Source organism: Protopterus annectens, chromosome 5.part0, assembly GCF_019279795.1.
Source record: "Protopterus annectens isolate FY-2018-M chromosome 5.part0, PAN1.0, whole genome shotgun sequence".
Lineage (NCBI taxonomy): Eukaryota > Metazoa > Chordata > Ceratodontiformes > Protopteridae > Protopterus > Protopterus annectens.
Window position 1 is genome coordinate 1,520,121,529 of NC_056735.1, and position 19,319 is coordinate 1,520,140,847.

Here is a 19,319-nt window from a genome sequence, read left to right on the forward strand (position 1 = left end):
AGACACATCAGACTATGCTTGGGGGCCTCATCTGGCAGGGAAGTGCATTCGGGGCAAATGGAGCCCAAATCAAATGTACCTACATATCAGTCAGAAAGAGATGCTAGCTGTACAGAATGCTCTGACAGCCTTCAAGGACTACCTTCATCCTGGACAACTACTGATAAAGACAGACAACACACCACAGTTATGTGATACATAAACAAGCAGGGGAGTACACATTCCTACCCCCTTTGCAGACTAGCCATGGCATTGTGGAACACGGCCTTGACCTATCACATACAACTACAAGCTCAATTCCTGCCAGGAAAGCTAAATACTCTGGCAGACGAACTAAGCAGAAAGCTTATGGACCCACATGAATGGAAACTGGAGCCACAAGTTTTCAACATGTTGACACGCAAATGGGGGAACCCAGACATAGATCTTTTTGCCTCACCCCAGAACTATCAGTTGGACAAATTCTGCACAAGAATTCATCGCAAAAAAGCTTGGAAAGTGGATGCTCTATCATTCAGCTGGAAAAAACCTATCAGTCTATGCTTTTCCTCCTCTGCCTTTCATCTCCAAAGTTCTACTAAAAGTCAAACTGGACAAACCAAAAATGATTCTGATTGCTCCAGACTGGCCTCGCCAACACTGGTACCCACTCCTGCTCAATGTGTCACACCTTCCTCCATGGCATCTGCCTCTGACAACTTACCTACTGTCTCAGCAGAACTGCCGAATTCTGCACACTCAGCTCCAAACTTTGAATCTTGCAGCATGGCTAATCAACTCATTTCACCCTTGGCAACCCTCAGCAAACCAGTGATGTCATTTTGGAGGCTAGAAGACCTAGTACTAGAAAATCTTATGCTGACAAATGGAAAAGATTCTGTGCCTGGAACCAATCACAAGGAATAAGCACAGCATTGCCCAATATTCCTCAGATTCTGCAATACTTAACTGAGATGCTTCACAAGGGCCTATCCTTTTCTTCCATAAAAGTCCATGCCTCTGCAATTTCAGCTCATTACAACACAGAACCTCCCCTCTTCTCTCATCCCCTGCTAAAGCAGTATCTCAGAGGGGCCAAAAATTTAAGACCTCCCAGGAGAGCACCAACTCCTGCATGGGACCTCAATTTTGTTTTGGAAAAACTCACTCTCCCTCCTTTTGAGCCAGCTGCTACTGCAGACCTAACATTTCGCTCTTGGAAAACAGCTTTCCTTTTAGCAGTCACTTCAGCTAGAAGGATTTCAGAATTACAGGCTCTTATGGCAGTGGGGCCTTTCCTTATTTTTCATCCGGACAGGGTGGCTCTCAGAACTAATCCATCTTTCATGCCTAAGGTGGTATCCAGTGTGGCTCTTAATCAGACCATTCATCTGCCAACTTTCTTCCCCAATCCACAGAACAAGGATGAGTGGATTCTGCTTTCACTGGATGTACACAGACAACTTAGATTCTACTAAGCAGGACGAAATCTCTAAGAAAATCTGAACAACTATTGGTGGCATTTGCTGCAGGGGCAGAGGGAAAGACTATTTCAAAGCAGACTATTTCCAAATGGATAAGCCATTGTATTCGTTTCTGCTATATGCACCATGGTAAACCTATTCCCAAAGGAATCCGGTCTCATTCCACCAGGGCTGCATCTACTTCTGCAGCCTTTCTCAGAGGGGTTCCTACCAGAGACATTCTAGAAGCTGCTACCTGGAGCTCAGTTCATACGTTCACCAAGCATTACCATTTACCTCTCTACTCTAAATCCAGAGCTGGCTTTGCCACTGCTGTCCTGCAGGGCCTTATAGCTGCTGCTAATGCTGTATAATTCCATCCTCCCAACCATAGCTTTGGGATTCTATCCAAATGTAATGACTGCAACAGTGAAAATGAAGAACATAGTACAGTTGTGTACACTTACCAGAAATGTAGATGTTCGAGTGTATTCACTGTTGCAGTCCTGGTTACCCACCCTCCAGCCCCCTGTTTTTTTCTTACTATACCTTTCCTTTCTTTCACTATGCTTAAAAGCCTTTTTGGGTGTATTTGCTTTTGTTTAGAGGTATATTTTTGTGTTTTGCATTACATACTTATATATATATATATATATATATATATATATATATATATATATATATATATATATATTTTTTTTTTTTTTTTTTGCTCCCCATCTGGGGCGCACCTGACATCTGGGGCAAGAAAAACTGATGTAATGGCGTCGACTGCATGTTTTATACCCCTGACGACCTGATGTCATGGAAGAAGAGATAGCAACTGCTGCAGGACCCAAGACCTTGTTAATCAGGCTGACTGAGAGCAACCTGCCAGCAGATTACCCAAATGTAATGACTGCAGCAGTGAATACACTCGAACATCTACATTTATGGTAAGTGTACACAACTGTACTTTTCATTTTACCTATGCATCATCTTTAAATGCAGGAATTAGTTTTCCTCAGAGGCATGATGCACGTAACTCCTTCTTTCCACAATTCTTCTCCATTATGGGATGTAAAGTTCATCACAGACGAGTTAACTCTAGACATCTCTGAATATGCATGCACAGAATTTTTTTTTTCAGGAACACCCCTATTCTTGATGGCCATAACCTGTGTACGGTGAATGTCATGAGCTACAATCCAGAGAATACCTGAGTTACAGGATCTGATATGCAAAAATTATTATACATTGTTTCATCTGGTCAGCCTATTTGAAAGCAAATCATTCATGCAAAACATGATCGGAGAGGTTGCATTTAACTGATCAGTTCAATTGTTAGTTTTCTCCCAATAACAGCAAAAGAAAGGGGAATGAGTGCAAGTGGTGGTTTTAGGCCATGACACAGGGGCAAACACTTTCTCCTTTTTGTTACTGTGACAGTATTGCCTGCCACACATTCCTTTAAACTGTACTGTTTTTGGCAATACTAATTTTCAACTATGATTTAGTGGAGTATATATTTTTAGAGTGCAACATCACCATGTTGGGCAGTGCAGCTGGAGTATCCACTGGGGTGTTTGGGTGATAGAAAGTGTGCACCATGAGAACAGTTAAGACATCCCAATCAGCGGTGTGGTGTATGAAGGAAAAAGCTTTTAAAAGTCAGCACATTCCAGACTTGAGTTGTACTCTTTTATTGTAGAGTTGTGTATGGCAGCCACTCCAGTTTACATAGTTTAAGGCACAGTTTGTCTGTTTTGCAGATGTTCTTCATGTTTCACTGTTGCAGTCATCACATTTGGGTTATCCTGGCAGGGGTAGCCCTCAGTCAGCCCGAATACCAGAGGCTTACTATTTCTGCATCGGTTGCTGTCTCTCCAGGACTGACGTCAGGTTGTCAGTGGTATAAAAACAGGCAGCTGACACCATTACATCAGTCTTTCTTGCCAAGGAGCCCGAAGCAGAAGCAGTTCTCATGAGTGCCAGTCGGCCGCTACCTGAGTTTTCATTTTCGAATTGAAGTTGAAGTCTTCTAAAGCTAAGTACCCCATTGGGGATCTGTTTTTCTTGCTCAACCGATGTGAGAAAAAGTTAACAATTGTCTCGCCTGTGGAAACCAAATACCACATTGAGACTTCCATTCTTACTGCGTCACCTGTTTAGGCCCAGACCGCAACGTCCCCCACTGTCACTTTTGTGCTTTATTCAACACCAGAACTATACATCGATGGGCCCTTATTGTAGCTAGATATTTAGGCTCTCAGTCCTCGAATTTCGATATGGCTTCGGATCTTCTGAAAATGTAAGGATAAAGACAGAAACAGACAGCACAGGTACAAAACTGCTGACGATTGTTCCATTAAGCTAGTTGTCAGTTCTCTGGCCCTCAGTGAGTTGCTTTCGCAGCCCCTGATGCCTGCTTCTGTGGATTCGTAGGCCACTACCGAGATCCTTTCAAAGTCTGGTATGCCGTGAGACTCTTCTTCAACTATGGATCCTGCAGATGTCTCTACCTTGGATGGGTCCGGAGCCGCTGAGCAGGCACCGGCTTCCGAAGAAGTACTTTGCACTACCGATCCTTGACACAGACTGACGACTTCTTTCGCATCTTCAGTTCTTTCATATACAACCGAGTTTCTAAGGCCCAGGTTATGAACCACACCCAAAAAACTGACGACCCAAACTCAGGCACCTGCCTCCTTGCCTCAGTCTCAAATACTTAAAATGGCGGAAGACTTTAATGTGCTTATTAGGGGATGCCAGGCTACCCCTTCCAAAAGAAAGAGACCTGTCCCAAGTAGTTTTATCTGAACAGAATTCTGATGAACTCTGATGCATCTGAATATGAAGATATGCAACCCCTGTCTGCTTATGAGGATTCTTATGCAGAGGAATCCATCCCTTCAGCCTCTCCACCCGAGGACTTTTTCTTTGGGGAAACCTTACATACTTTAAGGGAGCATTTCCATTGGGAATGTCAGGACTATCCTCAGTCTAAAAAGAGACTCAGGGAATTCTTAGATTTACCACAGCACAGACCTCTGGCCATTCCTCCTGTCCTGGATGTTGTGGATGATGTGTTTATGGCATCCAGTCGGTCTCCTGACACCCTCCCTCCTGCTCCCAGGAAACTGACAGGTATTAGAGTCCCTGACTCTCACAAATTTCTTTTAAAAAACTCCTGCTGCTGATCCCGAGGTCATCTCTCAAGGTCCTAAAGGAATCAAAGCAATTTCAGCTAAGAATCCCACCCCCTCAGATAGGTATTCCTGAGCATTAGGCAGATTGGGTAAAAAGTATACACCTCTTGCTATTAGAGCATTAAATTGTCAGTTCCACATACTGAAATATCAGCAACATACCATGGAACTCCTTAAACAAAAAATATCTTCTTTTCCTGCTTGTGCAGAAAATAAAGAGTTACAAGAGTTAATGCATTCTGCAAGTCAAGTAACTAAGCACACCTTACAGTGTGGTTTTGACACCCTAGAAGCATCTTGCAGGGCAGCAGTCACTGGTTCTGTCATTAGAAGGCATGCTTGCTTAAGGAACAGACCTTGCCAGAACATATCAAATCCAAATTATTGAATGCACCCTTGAACAAAGACAACTTTTTTGGCACCAAGGTAGAAGAGGTCTTAAAAAGATGGAAGAAAAAGCTAAATCTATGCAGATAGCTGAAGACTTCCTACAGGTCCAGCCACCGAGGTTCAGTAGGCATTGCCTCTCCAAGCAGTAGTCCTTTCCTGCCCCCTCCAGGCCAGCTTAGCTCAGACCCAGGGGAAGCAGACCCCCCAGAAAACAGCCCCAGGGAATACAGAGATCTAAGCAATGGAGTTCCTCCTCTTCAAAAACAGGGAGTGCAAAGCCACCCCCTTATGGTAATAACTCACAATGACTTTACACTTCCACCCCCTCCATCTGCCCACCTGCTCATGCCCCTAGGAGGAAAACTCTCCTTCCACGCAGGCAACTGGGCCACTATTACCAATGACCGCTGGGTCCTCAACATAGTGTCCCAGGGATAAAAATTTTATTTCCACACTCTGCCAACCCCAAAAGGGTTCCCAGATCTTCCGCCAAACTAGTGGGCATAGGCCAAAAAGCAAGTCCTTTCCCTGCTCTCTCCATAAGGGCAATAGAGCATGTTCCTGCAGAACAGATAGGCCAAGGTTTCTACTCCAGACTCTTCCTGGTACCCAGAAAAGAGGGCACATGGCACCCTATCCTTGATCTATCCATTCTAAACACCTTTCTGGTGATACCAAAATTCAAAATACACACCCTCCAGCAGCTTCTACCTGTGCTTTCCAAGGATGCTTGGTTAGCCACCCTAGACCTAAAAGAGGCCTACCTACACATCCCAATCAGTGAATCATAGGATCATAGAGGTTACTAGGCTATTGGCCCTGAGGCTCTGATAAGCCTAGCCAAGAGTTTAGCCCATGTTTAGACAAGTCAGCATCCGATGCCCCTGTCCAGCAGGGACTCGGGTGGAATCCCAGGGGTATATTTTCTATTTCCCATCAAGTTATCCAGGTTGCTCTTAAAAAGGAGTAAAGAAATATTGTGCTTCACGTGGAAAAGGAGTATATTCCATATATGGCGGAGTCTCTGGGACACAAATCTGTCCCGCCAATAAGTCCTGTTGATGTCCCAGACCAGGTTGAGGCCACAGATGCAAGTTACTCGAGTGGAGCTTGACTTGCGGATATGCAGCAGTCCCATCAAGGTGGGGTCCGTGATCGCCTTGTATGCCAGACAGAGGTCACCTCTGCGTACCTCTGTATGAAACTGAGTAAAGGGATAGGGCTTTTAGCCTATCTGTGTATGGTAGATGTTTGAGGCCCTGGATTCTCCTGGTGAGGAACCTCTGGGGTCTCTCCAGCTGCTGTATGTGCCTTGCAGGTACATGCCAAAAGGGGCATTGTACTCAATAATGGGCCTTAGAAGGGAAGACTACAGGGATGTTATGACCTCCTTGTCCCTGGATGAGATAGCATTACTTATGAGGTGGGGCATGTAGAAAGCTTTCCGTACAATGAAAGCAACATGGTGGTCAAAAGTCAGGTTGCTATCAACCTTGGTGCCCAAATCCATCACTACTGATTACGTGCTTAGGACATTGTTATTAATGTGATAATTTGTGAGGATGTCACTCTCCCCAAAGTGGATGATGATGATGATGCATTTTTTTGTATTCAGCTTGAGGCCATGTTTCTGGCACCACTCAGTTGTCTGAGTGAGATCCACTTGGAGGATATCCACATCACTAGGGGAACTGATGACAGCACCCAGCTTGCAGTCATCTGCAAACTTGGTTAGCCATAGCCCATTGGTTTTGACCTGCATGTCAGAAAAGTATATCCCAAATAACAAAGGTCCCAAGACTGACCCCTGGGGTATGCCACTTGCTACAAGTCTACTGCTTGAGGTGGCATCCCCTATTTTGACTAGATGGGTTATATCAATGAGTCAGTTTGCTACCCATCTGGTAACATATGGATTAATGCCTAGTTGAGAGAGTTTATCTATTATGCCCGAGTGGGAAATAGTGTCAAAGGCTTTGGCCAGGTGGTGTGCACCAGTCTCGGGGGTGTGTATGTCATTAATGTATATTGAAATTCCACCTCCACTGGCTTTATTGCCCACAGTTTGGGGGTTGAATGTATGACAGGATGAGTAACCAGGTAAAGCTGGTGTGCTCTCCACAGCTTTGAACCAGGTTTCTGTGACTGAGCAGATATCAGCATTTTCCAGGGTTAAGAATGCTTACAATGAGTGCAGTTTCATGTTTAGACTCCTAGCATTTATCAGCATGACTATTAATTTGCATTTTGTTGAAATTTTTATGTTGACTTTATCAACCTCAGGACTGTTCCTAAAAAGCACTATGGGAGAAGCCTGGAGCCCAGGTGAGACAAATGCAGGCCATCTCTGGCAAAACATCATGGTCTGTCGATCATATCTTCCCAGGCTGTCAGGTATTGGATCCCCCTGGAATGACACCAGAAACTAACCCAATTGTTAAAGTCAATAATTTTCTGTTTGTATTGAGGCATCATTCTGGGTGACGGAAGAATACTGCTTAAGGCTAGGGACATACCTGCCTGGCACACATAATGAGCAAACTCAAGTCATGTCTCTCTACATATAAGTCATTCACATCAACTTGGACTATGACAGAGTCATAACAGTACCTGTTGTTGACAGACTTGAGTGTGTATGTGATATGGCCGATTCTAGCACCTACAGACAACTCATTCTCCTTATCCAGCCTGGTGAGAGGCACATCTGTGCGTCTCACAATGGAGTCTCCTATGACTAATATGTTGCGTTTGTGGTGAAGCCTTAGTGGCTGTGAGACACAGGTGTGTGAACTATGAGTAGTATGTGGTGTGGAGGGCTTTGGAGATCAAATTTTTTTTTTTTGCCTCTGAGGTCTCCTTTGTTTGGGTATGTTTATGTGGAGGACCTCCGCATATGTGGGTGTGGGTGGTGTAATCAGCACTATAAGGTGAAGTATTAATTTGAATTAAGCATCTTTTCAGCTAATTCATGCACACAATATTTCAGAGCATCCTGATTTTGGACACACATGTGTTTGACTTACTGCACTTCTCATTACTAAGATGCGTTGAACTGTAGCAGAACCATTAAAATCAGAAGGTGAGAGAACCATTAAAATCAGAAGGTGAGATACACGCATAATGCACAAGCAAATGCAAATGATACTTGCTAAAGACTGTAGGTAAGAAAGGCAGTAGTGGTATGAATACTGTGTATGATTAAGATGGTATTCCTAGCATTTAAAAGGGTCAAGACTGTCCTCCTCAATGTAGAAACATTGCTGGCATTGCCAGCAGTACAGCTAGCCTAACAAAGTGAAAGGAATTATAAGGATCTGAATCCATGTAAGGAAGTGACAGTTCGCAAAAGAGTAGGTAATAAACATGCATTTAGAATATGGTCAAATTTCTACTATAGTTAAGCTGTGTACACTGTGGGTACTTATGTCAGATATGTTTGGGGGCTGTGATAAACTGAGCACTTTTAGGATGAAATATATATCATTCTCAGCTGATATAGGTCATCTCCATATGTTTAGTGCATAATGCTACCAGCTATTTCAGGGAAGGATTACCGGAACTTATGATGATAGAGTATCCCAAAAATGTGCAGCCTGTGATTAATTGTACACATTGACTTACAGTGTTGCAAAACATACTTAAAACTAAAAACTGTGTCACATAGTTTGGAGACCGAAAATAATGTATTAGATGTCAGCTTACCTTTGGAAATAACTGGAATTCTTCAAAGAAGAGACCATTTTAGAAATTATGTGTGCTAGAATAATGCTTTAAAGGAATTTTCTGCAACTTTAATCATTGAAGGATGCAATCTGAAGCTCAGCTTTTACTAGCTTGGAATGAAATAAAAAGCTAGAATGTTGTCATTATATAATTTGCTAAATATTCACATTACAAGATATAAGTTACAACATAAATGCATTTGTGAATACATACCTTGTTGACCCAGCACTTTGTCTTCCATACACAGCGATCTGTTAGTTTTGACAGAACTTCTGTTTGAAGGTTATGCCGTGGGTGTGAAACTGCTGGGAGGCCTAGCAGTTTACACTGTGGCTACTAAAATGGGTGTGCAAGCTGTTAAAAAGGACTTTACCTTTCAAACATGTGAAGGAAATTTAATGCTACAAAAATTAAGCAGATTTTTTAAATCAAAATCACGCATTTAATAACAATGATTTAAACCTGCCCTTCAGTTCACGTACCCATTTATCACGTACTCGGATAACACAATTATATTCCGATAGTTAGCAAAACAGAAACGTCAGGACTATAACATATTTGCCAAAATATCATGGTTGTTCAATAGCAAATTCTGTTCTGTGTAAGTTGTGTATAATGACTTTGCCTCTAGTTAAGACGGTCTTTGCTGTTTTACAAAGTAACATTTATTGTGTTGCAAATGTTTTTGGATCTTGGCCTGGATCAAGGTTGAAAATTGTCCAAGAAGCAGTCCGCCTACCCAATTAACACACATTAATTAAATAATGAATTAGATATTGTTATATGTAATTCATTCATTAAATCGTATCAGTAGTTGTAGTAATTTTGCCTGTTGATGAATAGCAGTTTACCTACTGATGACTAGTTGCTTATCACCATTAAACCAAGCAAATCTCTGTAAAATGTCATTGTTGACGCACTAATTAATGTAGAATATGAGATTAGTTAAAGATGTAAATCATCAATATGGTGGTCATTGCTTCATTTTCCTTCAACAAAGCGTTAAGGGTTACATCTCTTTCCAAATGTTGCAGGAAATACCTACGGTTCAGGGCAGAATCTATGCACTTTCAATTCTCTGTGATTCCCTTTTGCTTATCTCCTGCTCCCTGAGTTTTCACAAAATGTCTGTCTCCCACCATTGCTTTTTGCAGACAAAGAAATATTCAAATGTACCCACACTTAGACAACTGCCTGATTCAGGCAGACCGTCAGGAAAAGCTGCTTCAGCACCTGACCTTTGTAAAGGACCTACTGACCTCCCTGGGGTATACTATCAATGAAAATAAATCAAAATTAGTCCCCACACAAAAAATTGTATTCCTGGGATCAAGTCTGGACACAGTATCCCAGATGGCATTCCTTACTCCAGAAAAACAAGCCTACCTGACAGGCTACTTCTCTTAACTAGCCACCAGAACCCAGTTATCCAAAAGGAAAATCCTGAAAGCTCTATGGTTCATGGCTTCTTGCATTCTACTCATTCCATATGCCAGAGTGCATATGAGGAAACTACAATGGTACCTAAAAAGCCTTTGGTGTCAGCACTCTCAAGACCTGGAAACACTTATACCAATGATACCTTGTCTAAGGAAAGATTTTCTTTGGTGGTCAGCAGCATGCAACCACAATGGACTTCCCTTCTCACAACTCCATGCCACCCAGACCCTCACCACAGAAGCATCAGACTATGCCTGGGGTGCTCACCTGGACGGCAGGTGCATTCAGGGCCAATAGAGCCCAAATCAAATACATCTGCGCATCAACCAAAAAGAGATGTTAGCTGTTCAGCATGCCCTGACAGCTTTCAGACGCCTACTCTCCCCGGTGCCTCTACTGATAAAAACATACAACACCACAGTGATGTGGTATATCAACAATCAGGGAGAGACTTGCTCTTTTTCTCTCTGCAGGCTCGTCGTGACCGTTTGGCACAAAGCTTCAGCCATGCAATTATACATGTTAGCACAATTCCTGCCAGGCTGTCTAAACTCTGTGGCAGAAAACTTAAGCTGAAACCTACTAGACCCACACGAGTGGCAGGTAGACCTCAGAATCTTCACACTTGTAACCCAGAAATGGGGCAACCTGAAAGTCGACCACTTTGCCTCCCACTCCAATCAGCTCAGCAAATTCTGCACCAGGGAACCTCATAGCAAGGCCTGGAAAGTTGATGCTGTATCCTTCCAGTGGGTAAACCTCTCGGTCTATGCATTTCCCCCCCTACCACCCATTTCGAGGGTACTACTCAAAATAGGGGACGAAAAACCAAGGGTAATCCTGAGTGCTCCAGACTGGCTACGCCAGCACTGGTACCCACTGCTGCGCAGCCTGTCACCCCTGCCACCATGGCACCTTCCTCAGATCCCAACACTCCTGACCCAGAGGAGTGGAGAATTCATGCATCCCCAATTGCAGACCCACAACCTGGCAGCCTGGCTTTTTCCCTGACCTCTCCTCAAGCTGCCAGCCTAAGCAAACAAGTTCTAGATGTTATACATGAGGCCAGATGCCCCAGCACTAGAAAATCCTTTGCTGACAAGTGGAAAAGGTTTTGCACCTGGATACAGGCTAAGGGAGCCGGAATGGCACAGCCCTCCCTACATCTCATCCTGGATTACCTGGCAGACCTACTACATAGGGGTCTGTCCTTCTCTTCTATTAAAATTCATGCCTCAGCCATCTCTGCTCATTTCAGCACAGAGCCACCGCTATTCTCACACCCTCTCATCAAACAGTTCCTAAGAGGGGCTAACAAATTAAGGACACCCAGAAGATCTTCTACCCCAGCCTGAGACCTTAACTTTGTGTTGGAAAAGCTCACGCTGCCCCCCTTTGAACCTGCAGTTTCAGCAGAGTTAAAATTTCTCTCTTGAAATACAGCCTTGCTTCTGGCCATCACTTCAGCTAGAAGAGTATCAGAGCTACAAGCACTTATGGCTGTGGAGCTCTTCATCATTTTCCATGCTGACAGGGTCTCCCTCAGGAATAACCCATCCTTCATTTCTAAAGTGGTGTCCAGTGTGGCTCTCAACCAATCCATTCATTTGCCCACCTTTTTCCCTAACCCACAAAACAAGGGGGAAAGGATTCTGCACTCTCTAGATGTGCACAGACAGCTCAGATTCTACCTGGACAGGACTAAATCTTTTAGAAAAACTGATCAATTGCTAGTCAGCTTCACTGCAGATGCAGAGGGCAAGGCAATATCCAAACAAACAATCTCCAAATGGATAGCACACTGCATCCATTTCTGTTACAAACAGCATGGGAAACCACCCCAAAGGGTGTCAGGACACATTCCACTAGAGCAACCTCCACCTCTGCAGCTTTTCTCAGAGGGGTCTTCACCAGGGACATCCTGGAGGCTGCAACATGGACATCTGTTCATACCTTCACCAAGCATTACCACTTGCCTATCTTCTCCAAATCCAGGACAGGCTTTGCCACCGCAGTCTTGCAGGGCATCCTAGCCAGCCCCCCAGTCTTCTTGACTGCCTCCACCCTTTTCTTCAGCTTTGGGAATCAACCCAAATGTGATGACTGCAACAGTGAAACACGAAGAACATAGTTCAATTGTGTACACTTACCATAAATGTAGATTGTAGATATTCGAGTGTATTCACTGTTGCAGTCCTGGTTTCCTTCCTTCCATCCCCCTTGTCTCTCTCTCTCTCTTTCTCTCTCTTCTTAGAGGGAACCTTTGGTATTTACTTTCTACTGGTGGTGTTCTTCCACCATAACCTAACTCCTTATTGGGGGGCTCCTGATAGGGTAAGAAAAACTGATGTAATGGCTTCGGCTGCCTGTTTTTATACCACTGATGACCTGATGTCAGTCCTGGAGCAACAGCAACTGATGCAGAAATACTAAGCCTCTGGTATTCAGGCCGACTGAGGGCTACCCCTGGCAGGATAACCCAAATGTGATGACTGCAACAGTGAATACACTCAAACATCTACATTTATGGTAAGTGTACACAACTGTACTTTCTGCTGGTTTAAGAGATACCAGCAAGTGCAGCATACACACAAAATGAGAAGAGCTGCACCACAAGTTCTTGCATGTGAAGTTGTGAGGACTTGGTGGGGGGGGGCATCCTGGAATAATTTATTTTATTTGATGACCATGTTGGATGAGGCTATATTTTAAAACACTTGATTGGATTGTGAGTAAATGCAAGTGTGAACTGACCAACATTTGTGGTTACTAGTGAGAAAAGACACCAACTAGTATGTAGTAATACTTAATAGCTATGTAACTGGATGAATACATTTGCTTAGTAGATTTTAAGCATATTATAAACCGTGAACATGTCAAAGTCATTCTTGCAAAGAAAAAGTCTAAATTCAAATTAGTCTTTTATTTTGCTGTTAACCATATATTTACAAATCTTCAAGTAAAGAAAACTAGCGATTTAGTTTGTTTCTCTAGTCATTGTAATTTTTGAGTACTTCTTGTCTGGCTGGTAACTATTAACAACCTTGGATGTACCTTAGTCCACCTGTATACTTTCTTACTTTACGTGTGGTTTCTTCTTTGTTATTTCATAGCATATTACCGACATATAACCTGTGTATCAAATGTATACACTCTACCCAAGTCTCATCTGAAACAGGACTGTATAGGCATGATTTGATTATTACCAAAACTGCACATAAATAGATTATTTGTCTTTGTCTGTGATCCTTAGCATCAGATGTCAGTTTTTCACTATTTACAGTAGTACTTATCTGCCTACTGGGAGTTAATCACTTCATTGATGAAAACACATGTTCTGCAAACATCCTTAGCTTGTAAAAGATCAATATCTCTGTCAAGCATAGCCAGCAAATGTTTAATGATGGCCCTCTTGGTATCCTTTTTTATTGACAACCACCCTGATGAGAAATAGCCATGACGTTTCTCAGATCCGTCCTAAAAGATGTATTTTCTGTCCTTGAAGGCAGGTACTACACATTTGCTGATGACAGCTTCATTAATGACCCTCTTAGCACTGTGTCCAACCCAGTGAGCACCTTATTTTTCTTTTTGAAGATCCATACAGTTCTTTTACATGAATTAATGAATCTTACATGTATGTCATAGAAATGAGTTGAGTAACACCAAACCAGTACACCAATGCACAAAATGTGAAGTGCAGTTTCAAAAAGTATAATTTGGTTCATGAAACATACTTTTCTGATATTGGACCAAATGTACTAATTCTACAGCCAGCTTAAAAAGGGGAATAGAGAGCATGTGAATGCTTCCATAGTGCCATATAAACATTTAAACACTGATAAATATTGAAATGGTATTAAAGAAACTGCAGATCATGAACCACTTCATATAGTACAGTATAGCTGGACTGTCAGAAGCACCTTACATTTGCTGCTTAATTGAATTACACCACATCAAGGGAGAAATGTGGTGGAACAGATCATTGGCCATGTGTGAAATCCTGAAATTTACAGAAGTACAGGGTACACTGTAAATTCTTGTAAAAGAGTTCATCAGTAAGGTGCTCATGTGTGTGGTACTGCACCAATTACATACTTGAGTGTAATTATTCTGTACCGTCTGTATCTAAAGCAGTGTGTCTTAAGTTTATACTTTCATTTGTGTAGTAAAAAATTCCCTTTGTTGTAATTTGATGTGACAGTGAGCTTTACTCCAGTTGTTTTAGGAGGTACAGCTTCATGAGCAAAGTCTGATAAGCATACTACAAAAAACAAAAATACTGTTAAAAACTTAAAGCTCATTAGACACTTTGCTGGCAAGTGTTTAGGACTTTATTATTTAAGGTTTGCACATTGCATGCATTTTCAGTCACAGGCCGTTACAAGGTATAGGATGTCACATTAACTTGACTCATGACATTTTACTATCATTTTATACTCTTATTATTATATATTAAAGTGCATATGCACAATGCTGCCTTCTACGTCTCTTCAGACTTCTAGCCTGTTTTTTTTATCAGTCCTAGCATAGTCTCCATAGTCACACTCTTCACGGCTGAGCATTGTTAAACAGTGAGAGAACCAGCAGGATCAGCAGTAATGCGTATTATTAAAGCATAACAGCTATTACATACACGTGAAATAATACTTATAGCAGCTAAGCAGAAATGGAATTATTTACAGATAATCCCGGTCTTTATCAGCTTTCCATAGCTGACAGCAGAAACTGTTTTTCTGGTTACCAAGAAGCCTCTGTTGACTGCTGCATTTATGCCTAACTTTTCTTCCAGGTACATTTTCAGGACCATCCTTTACAAACACAGTCTTTATATTGCAGTACATTATTAGCTTAAATCAGCTTTTAAGACATGTTTTCTTTGTAAGAATACATTTAAGCTCATTTAAAAAGACAGATGCAGTTTTACTAAAATATGCATTAAGTACACTCAAAGAAAGGAGTGATATGTTTACTGACACTTGTTTGTTTCTTTGTACAGCAGTTCTATACTTTGTCTTATTTCTTTATGTAAACAGTCTTGTGTCAATGGCTTTGAAATACAACTTTTGTGAGACTTGCAGCTCAGCAGTTCAGGGACCACTGCACCGAAAAGTGATTCACCATCTATTAATTTTGTTTACTGTATTAATGTTCCAAAATCACTCTAAGTGGTTTGTAGGTTTTCTAATTTGTCATACCCATGAATGGTCTGACAGGGATGCCACGATGTCATGATTTTGTTTTGTAGCCAAGCCTTCTTATGTCACATTGCTGTCTATAATCATACCTCTCAACTGCCCAGATTTGTGAGAACATCCAGTTTTTCCCCTCATATTTTTTCTGTTACCCGTTAAGCTTGTGATTTTCTACAAAATCATTGAGAATTGAAGTCATTAAATGACAACAGACGTTTGAGTTTCAGACTTCATATCATTCCGAAAATGAAAGGAATGTAAACCCTAACTGTAGCAACCTTTTAACTTTACAGGAACAATAATTAAAATCTGTCCCTATTTTTGGGACTTTGTCCCCTTATATTTGTCTGTGTCCATCTTTCTCATGCTAAGATGTTGAGAGATATTAGAACAATAAAAGATTACACCAGAAATATAAAACATTACATCTGATCCTGTCTCCATTCGGTTACGCTGAACGTACAGTAATTTCTTGCTTTCTTTAGCTGTGTCTAGGAATTTACTCAGTTTATTGCGTTTAGTGTATCCCTTTGATGCGCATAGCATTTGAGGTTGCTTTTGAATTTTAATGTGTGTGTGTGTGGGGGGGGGGGGGGTCATGTAGTTGTTTTGGTTCAAACATAAACTCATAATCATAGGCCAGAGTTTCTGGTCAAGATGTGAAGCTAATCATATTTTGACCAACACCTCATGCCTAAAAGACTGCCTTAGCTTCAGATTTGAGAAAAAAAGAACTTTAAGCACCTTTCTCATATAAGAGAGGTGCTTAAAGTTGTGTTAAGCATCTTTCAGCAGTGTTATGATCTAGTTTCATGCTACAGCATAACAGTAGCTACCACAGGAAGGTATCCGGAATATTTTTCACAGCTTTAAAAGCTGTTAGACACTTTGTCAGGCACACAGACACACACACATATGTGTATATAGGTATCTATCTATCTATATATATCTATATATACACACACACACACACACACACACACACACACACACTGTGGTAGAGTGAAGTATCTAACATCTTTTAAGAGTTATTCATGAGACTGTTTCTGCGCACTGTCTATGTTGTTACTATAAGCATTTTACAGCTTCCAGTGCTGTAAAACACACAGTCCTGAATTTTCTTTATTTTACATTTATTGTTCCACAGAACAGATAAAGCTCCATGCACTTCAAGTAATTATGATCATGTCTCTCCAGTGTTAAGTACTTATCTGCTCTTGTCAATGAATGTAAAGTTTCACCTCTCCAGCTTTGTTAATTCCACTCTTGAGGTGAATTTATTGACGTCTGTGTCTCAAACACATGAAGTTGGTTATTAATACAGACCTGATTGTAATCCTGTATGTTTTTGTTAGCTTTATAAATGATCTAGTAACTTGTAAGTAAACATGTCTTTATATGCTGTGCTGAAAGCTGCTTTTATATCTTTTTTCCAGGGCCCCTCTGAAAATGTGTTCTCTTCAGTAGGTACAAACTGGTCAAAAAAATGTAACTTAAAATAATAATAACGTAGGTAGAATCAGTGACATACCTGTTTTGATTTCATAAGTGTGGAAATATTTTAGATTCATTTACCTCACCTTTACTCAGTGACTTGCTTAACCAGAGAATGACCATTTGATGTAATCATTATGTGAAGTAGGTTACACAAAATGCAACAGGAATTCAGAATGGTAGATAGCTTATTTGCACCCATTGCAGTCCCCTGATCTGATACCTGACCTCTGTTTAGGTGCATGAAAAAAGATTGTGCTTTGTAAATTGTAGTACACCACTTGATATAGATGCAACAAGCAGCTTCATTTCTGAATTTTGGTACTGCACTCTCACCTGATCAGCATCTTGCACTCATTCCCCTTGAAACCATGTGCTTGGGCAGGCTGGCTCCTTCACCCCATCCTAGCTACACCTCTGCAGGAAGCTAAAATGGTGTACACACTGACTGCAGAAACAGGTACCTGCAGGAAGAAAACAGGGTAACATTTAAGTATATGTTTATGTAGCACTCTTGGAATCTGGATTAAGCAGAAACCAAAGCACTTTGTGATGAGAAAAATTTAGGCAGAGTCCATTAACAGTTATGAGAAAATATACATGTCTGTGTATGTTACTGCATGGCTTTGATACACTATAATAATTACAAGTTGAAGAATTTTTAATATTAATTGATTTGAGTTTTAGTTGAGTAAAGGCAGCATTTTATACCTGAAACTTATTTTATTTACATTTTTTATTACATGTTTGTTGCTGTGAAATATTTCTGAATAAACTGATTGTTTTCCATTAAAAACAAACAAAACAATAGATGCACATACATATATAAGTTCTTTTAAACCTGCATTCATGACGTAGTAAGTTAAATATCAGGGGTTAATTTAAATGCGGAGTCTTTTATTGGAATGAGATTTCAAATGAATTTGAATCCAAATCAGATATGTTTTAAATATATGGAGATGATATGGAAAATTGCCTTTTGTGTTCAAGTTTTTTTTTTTAATTAACATCTGTAAGAGGTGTCTTGGAAAAATGGAACTTAGAAGTATGTTTCATAACCCAAGTTGTCCTTTCTCTATTTTTCACCAGGGTAACACATTCCAAGCTTAAAAAGGAGCAACCTGTGGAGCTGGGTTTGTTAAAGTCAACAGAACAGGACCGTGAATCAGATGAAGAGTTACAGGACTTTTGGAAATAGTTTTGAATATTTTAGTTTCTCTTCCGTGTCTGTTCTGCTTTGTTCCTGTTTTTCACATGTTCTTTTCTTAAAGGTATTTCAACTGAACCAACATTGCTTATAAGCATTTAGATAGTGCTCTAGCACCTACCACCTTCCATCATGAAGACACCGTTAATGTAATGATTTACAGACTGGAGCTGCTTGGTTATTCTTCTAACCTAACAGTTGATTACTATGCTCTGTGCTTGTAGCTACATTACTGAACTGTGCCTTTGCATGGTACTTGAACTTGGTTGTTCACAGTCACTTTAATTACATAGAGGAGCAATGTGTGGAGTATGAATGTATTTATAGAGTGGGGAGTACTAACTCCATGTTCCTACCTCTAAGACACATAACTGTATAAATTATGGATCATAAGGAAGTGTACTAAAATGTATTCGTTGGAGAGTATTTCTGTCGGATATGGACTTTGGTATTAGTTTATACTGGAAAAATATTGCCTTAGAGTTAAAACATTTAATTAATTTAAAGTATGAGGTGAAGGATATTACTGTCTGTGACCATCATCATAGCTGTACAATGTGTTTTTAATTGCATATTCTTGTCAAGCTTCAGCAAAGCTTTATTGTAACTATTTTGTAAGTTCATGCTGTGTAAAGCTCAGGTTCAAAGTCTCACCCTGTTAGCTTGCATGTACATGTAACTTACTCATTTTTAATTTCAGCAACAGCTTTATACAGGTGCTGCAATCTATGGTATTTCAGTAGAAGCCTTCTTTTTCTTCTTTGAGGATAGATTGATTACTAATGATGGTGTAATGCAGTACAGCCATTTTATAGTATTTGTTTGGAATTTTAAGTAAATGCCATTGGCTTTTATAACATTATGTCTGTGTGTAACATGATTGAAATCTACTTCTTTATGCAGTGCAGTTGTAGTGTTGCCAGCTGTCAAGCTGTTCCCTGACTGGATTTGCTGTTGATGTTCTTCGTGTTTCACTGTTGCAGTCATTAGATTTGGGTTATCTGCTTGCAGGTAGCCCTCAGTCAGCCTGATTAACAAAGTTTTGGGTCCTACGTCAGTTGCTGTCCCTTCTTCCATGACGTCAGGTTGTCAGGGGTATAAAACATGCAGCTGACGCCATTACACTAGACTTTCTTGCTGTGCGGTGCCCAAAGCAGAAGCAGTTCGCAAGTGCCGGTCGGCCAACTCCTGAAATTTTTGTTTTCGAGTTTCAGAACCAAAGTCTTCAACTAAAGCTTAA

General features: G+C 41.0%; 1 protein-coding gene across 1 annotated transcript in view; it reads left to right on the plus strand.

Annotated features, from left to right (window-relative positions):
* TMEM45A (transmembrane protein 45A) overlaps window positions 1-18,941 on the plus strand; it is a 419,816-nt gene extending 400,875 nt beyond the window's left edge. The window contains exon 6 of the mRNA XM_044071333.1: window positions 17,962-18,941. Within this exon, the coding sequence (XP_043927268.1) occupies window positions 17,962-18,070 (109 nt within the window). The 3' untranslated portion in view covers window positions 18,071-18,941. The remainder of the gene's footprint in view (window positions 1-17,961) is intronic.
* The last annotated feature ends 378 nt before the right edge of the window (window positions 18,942-19,319 follow it).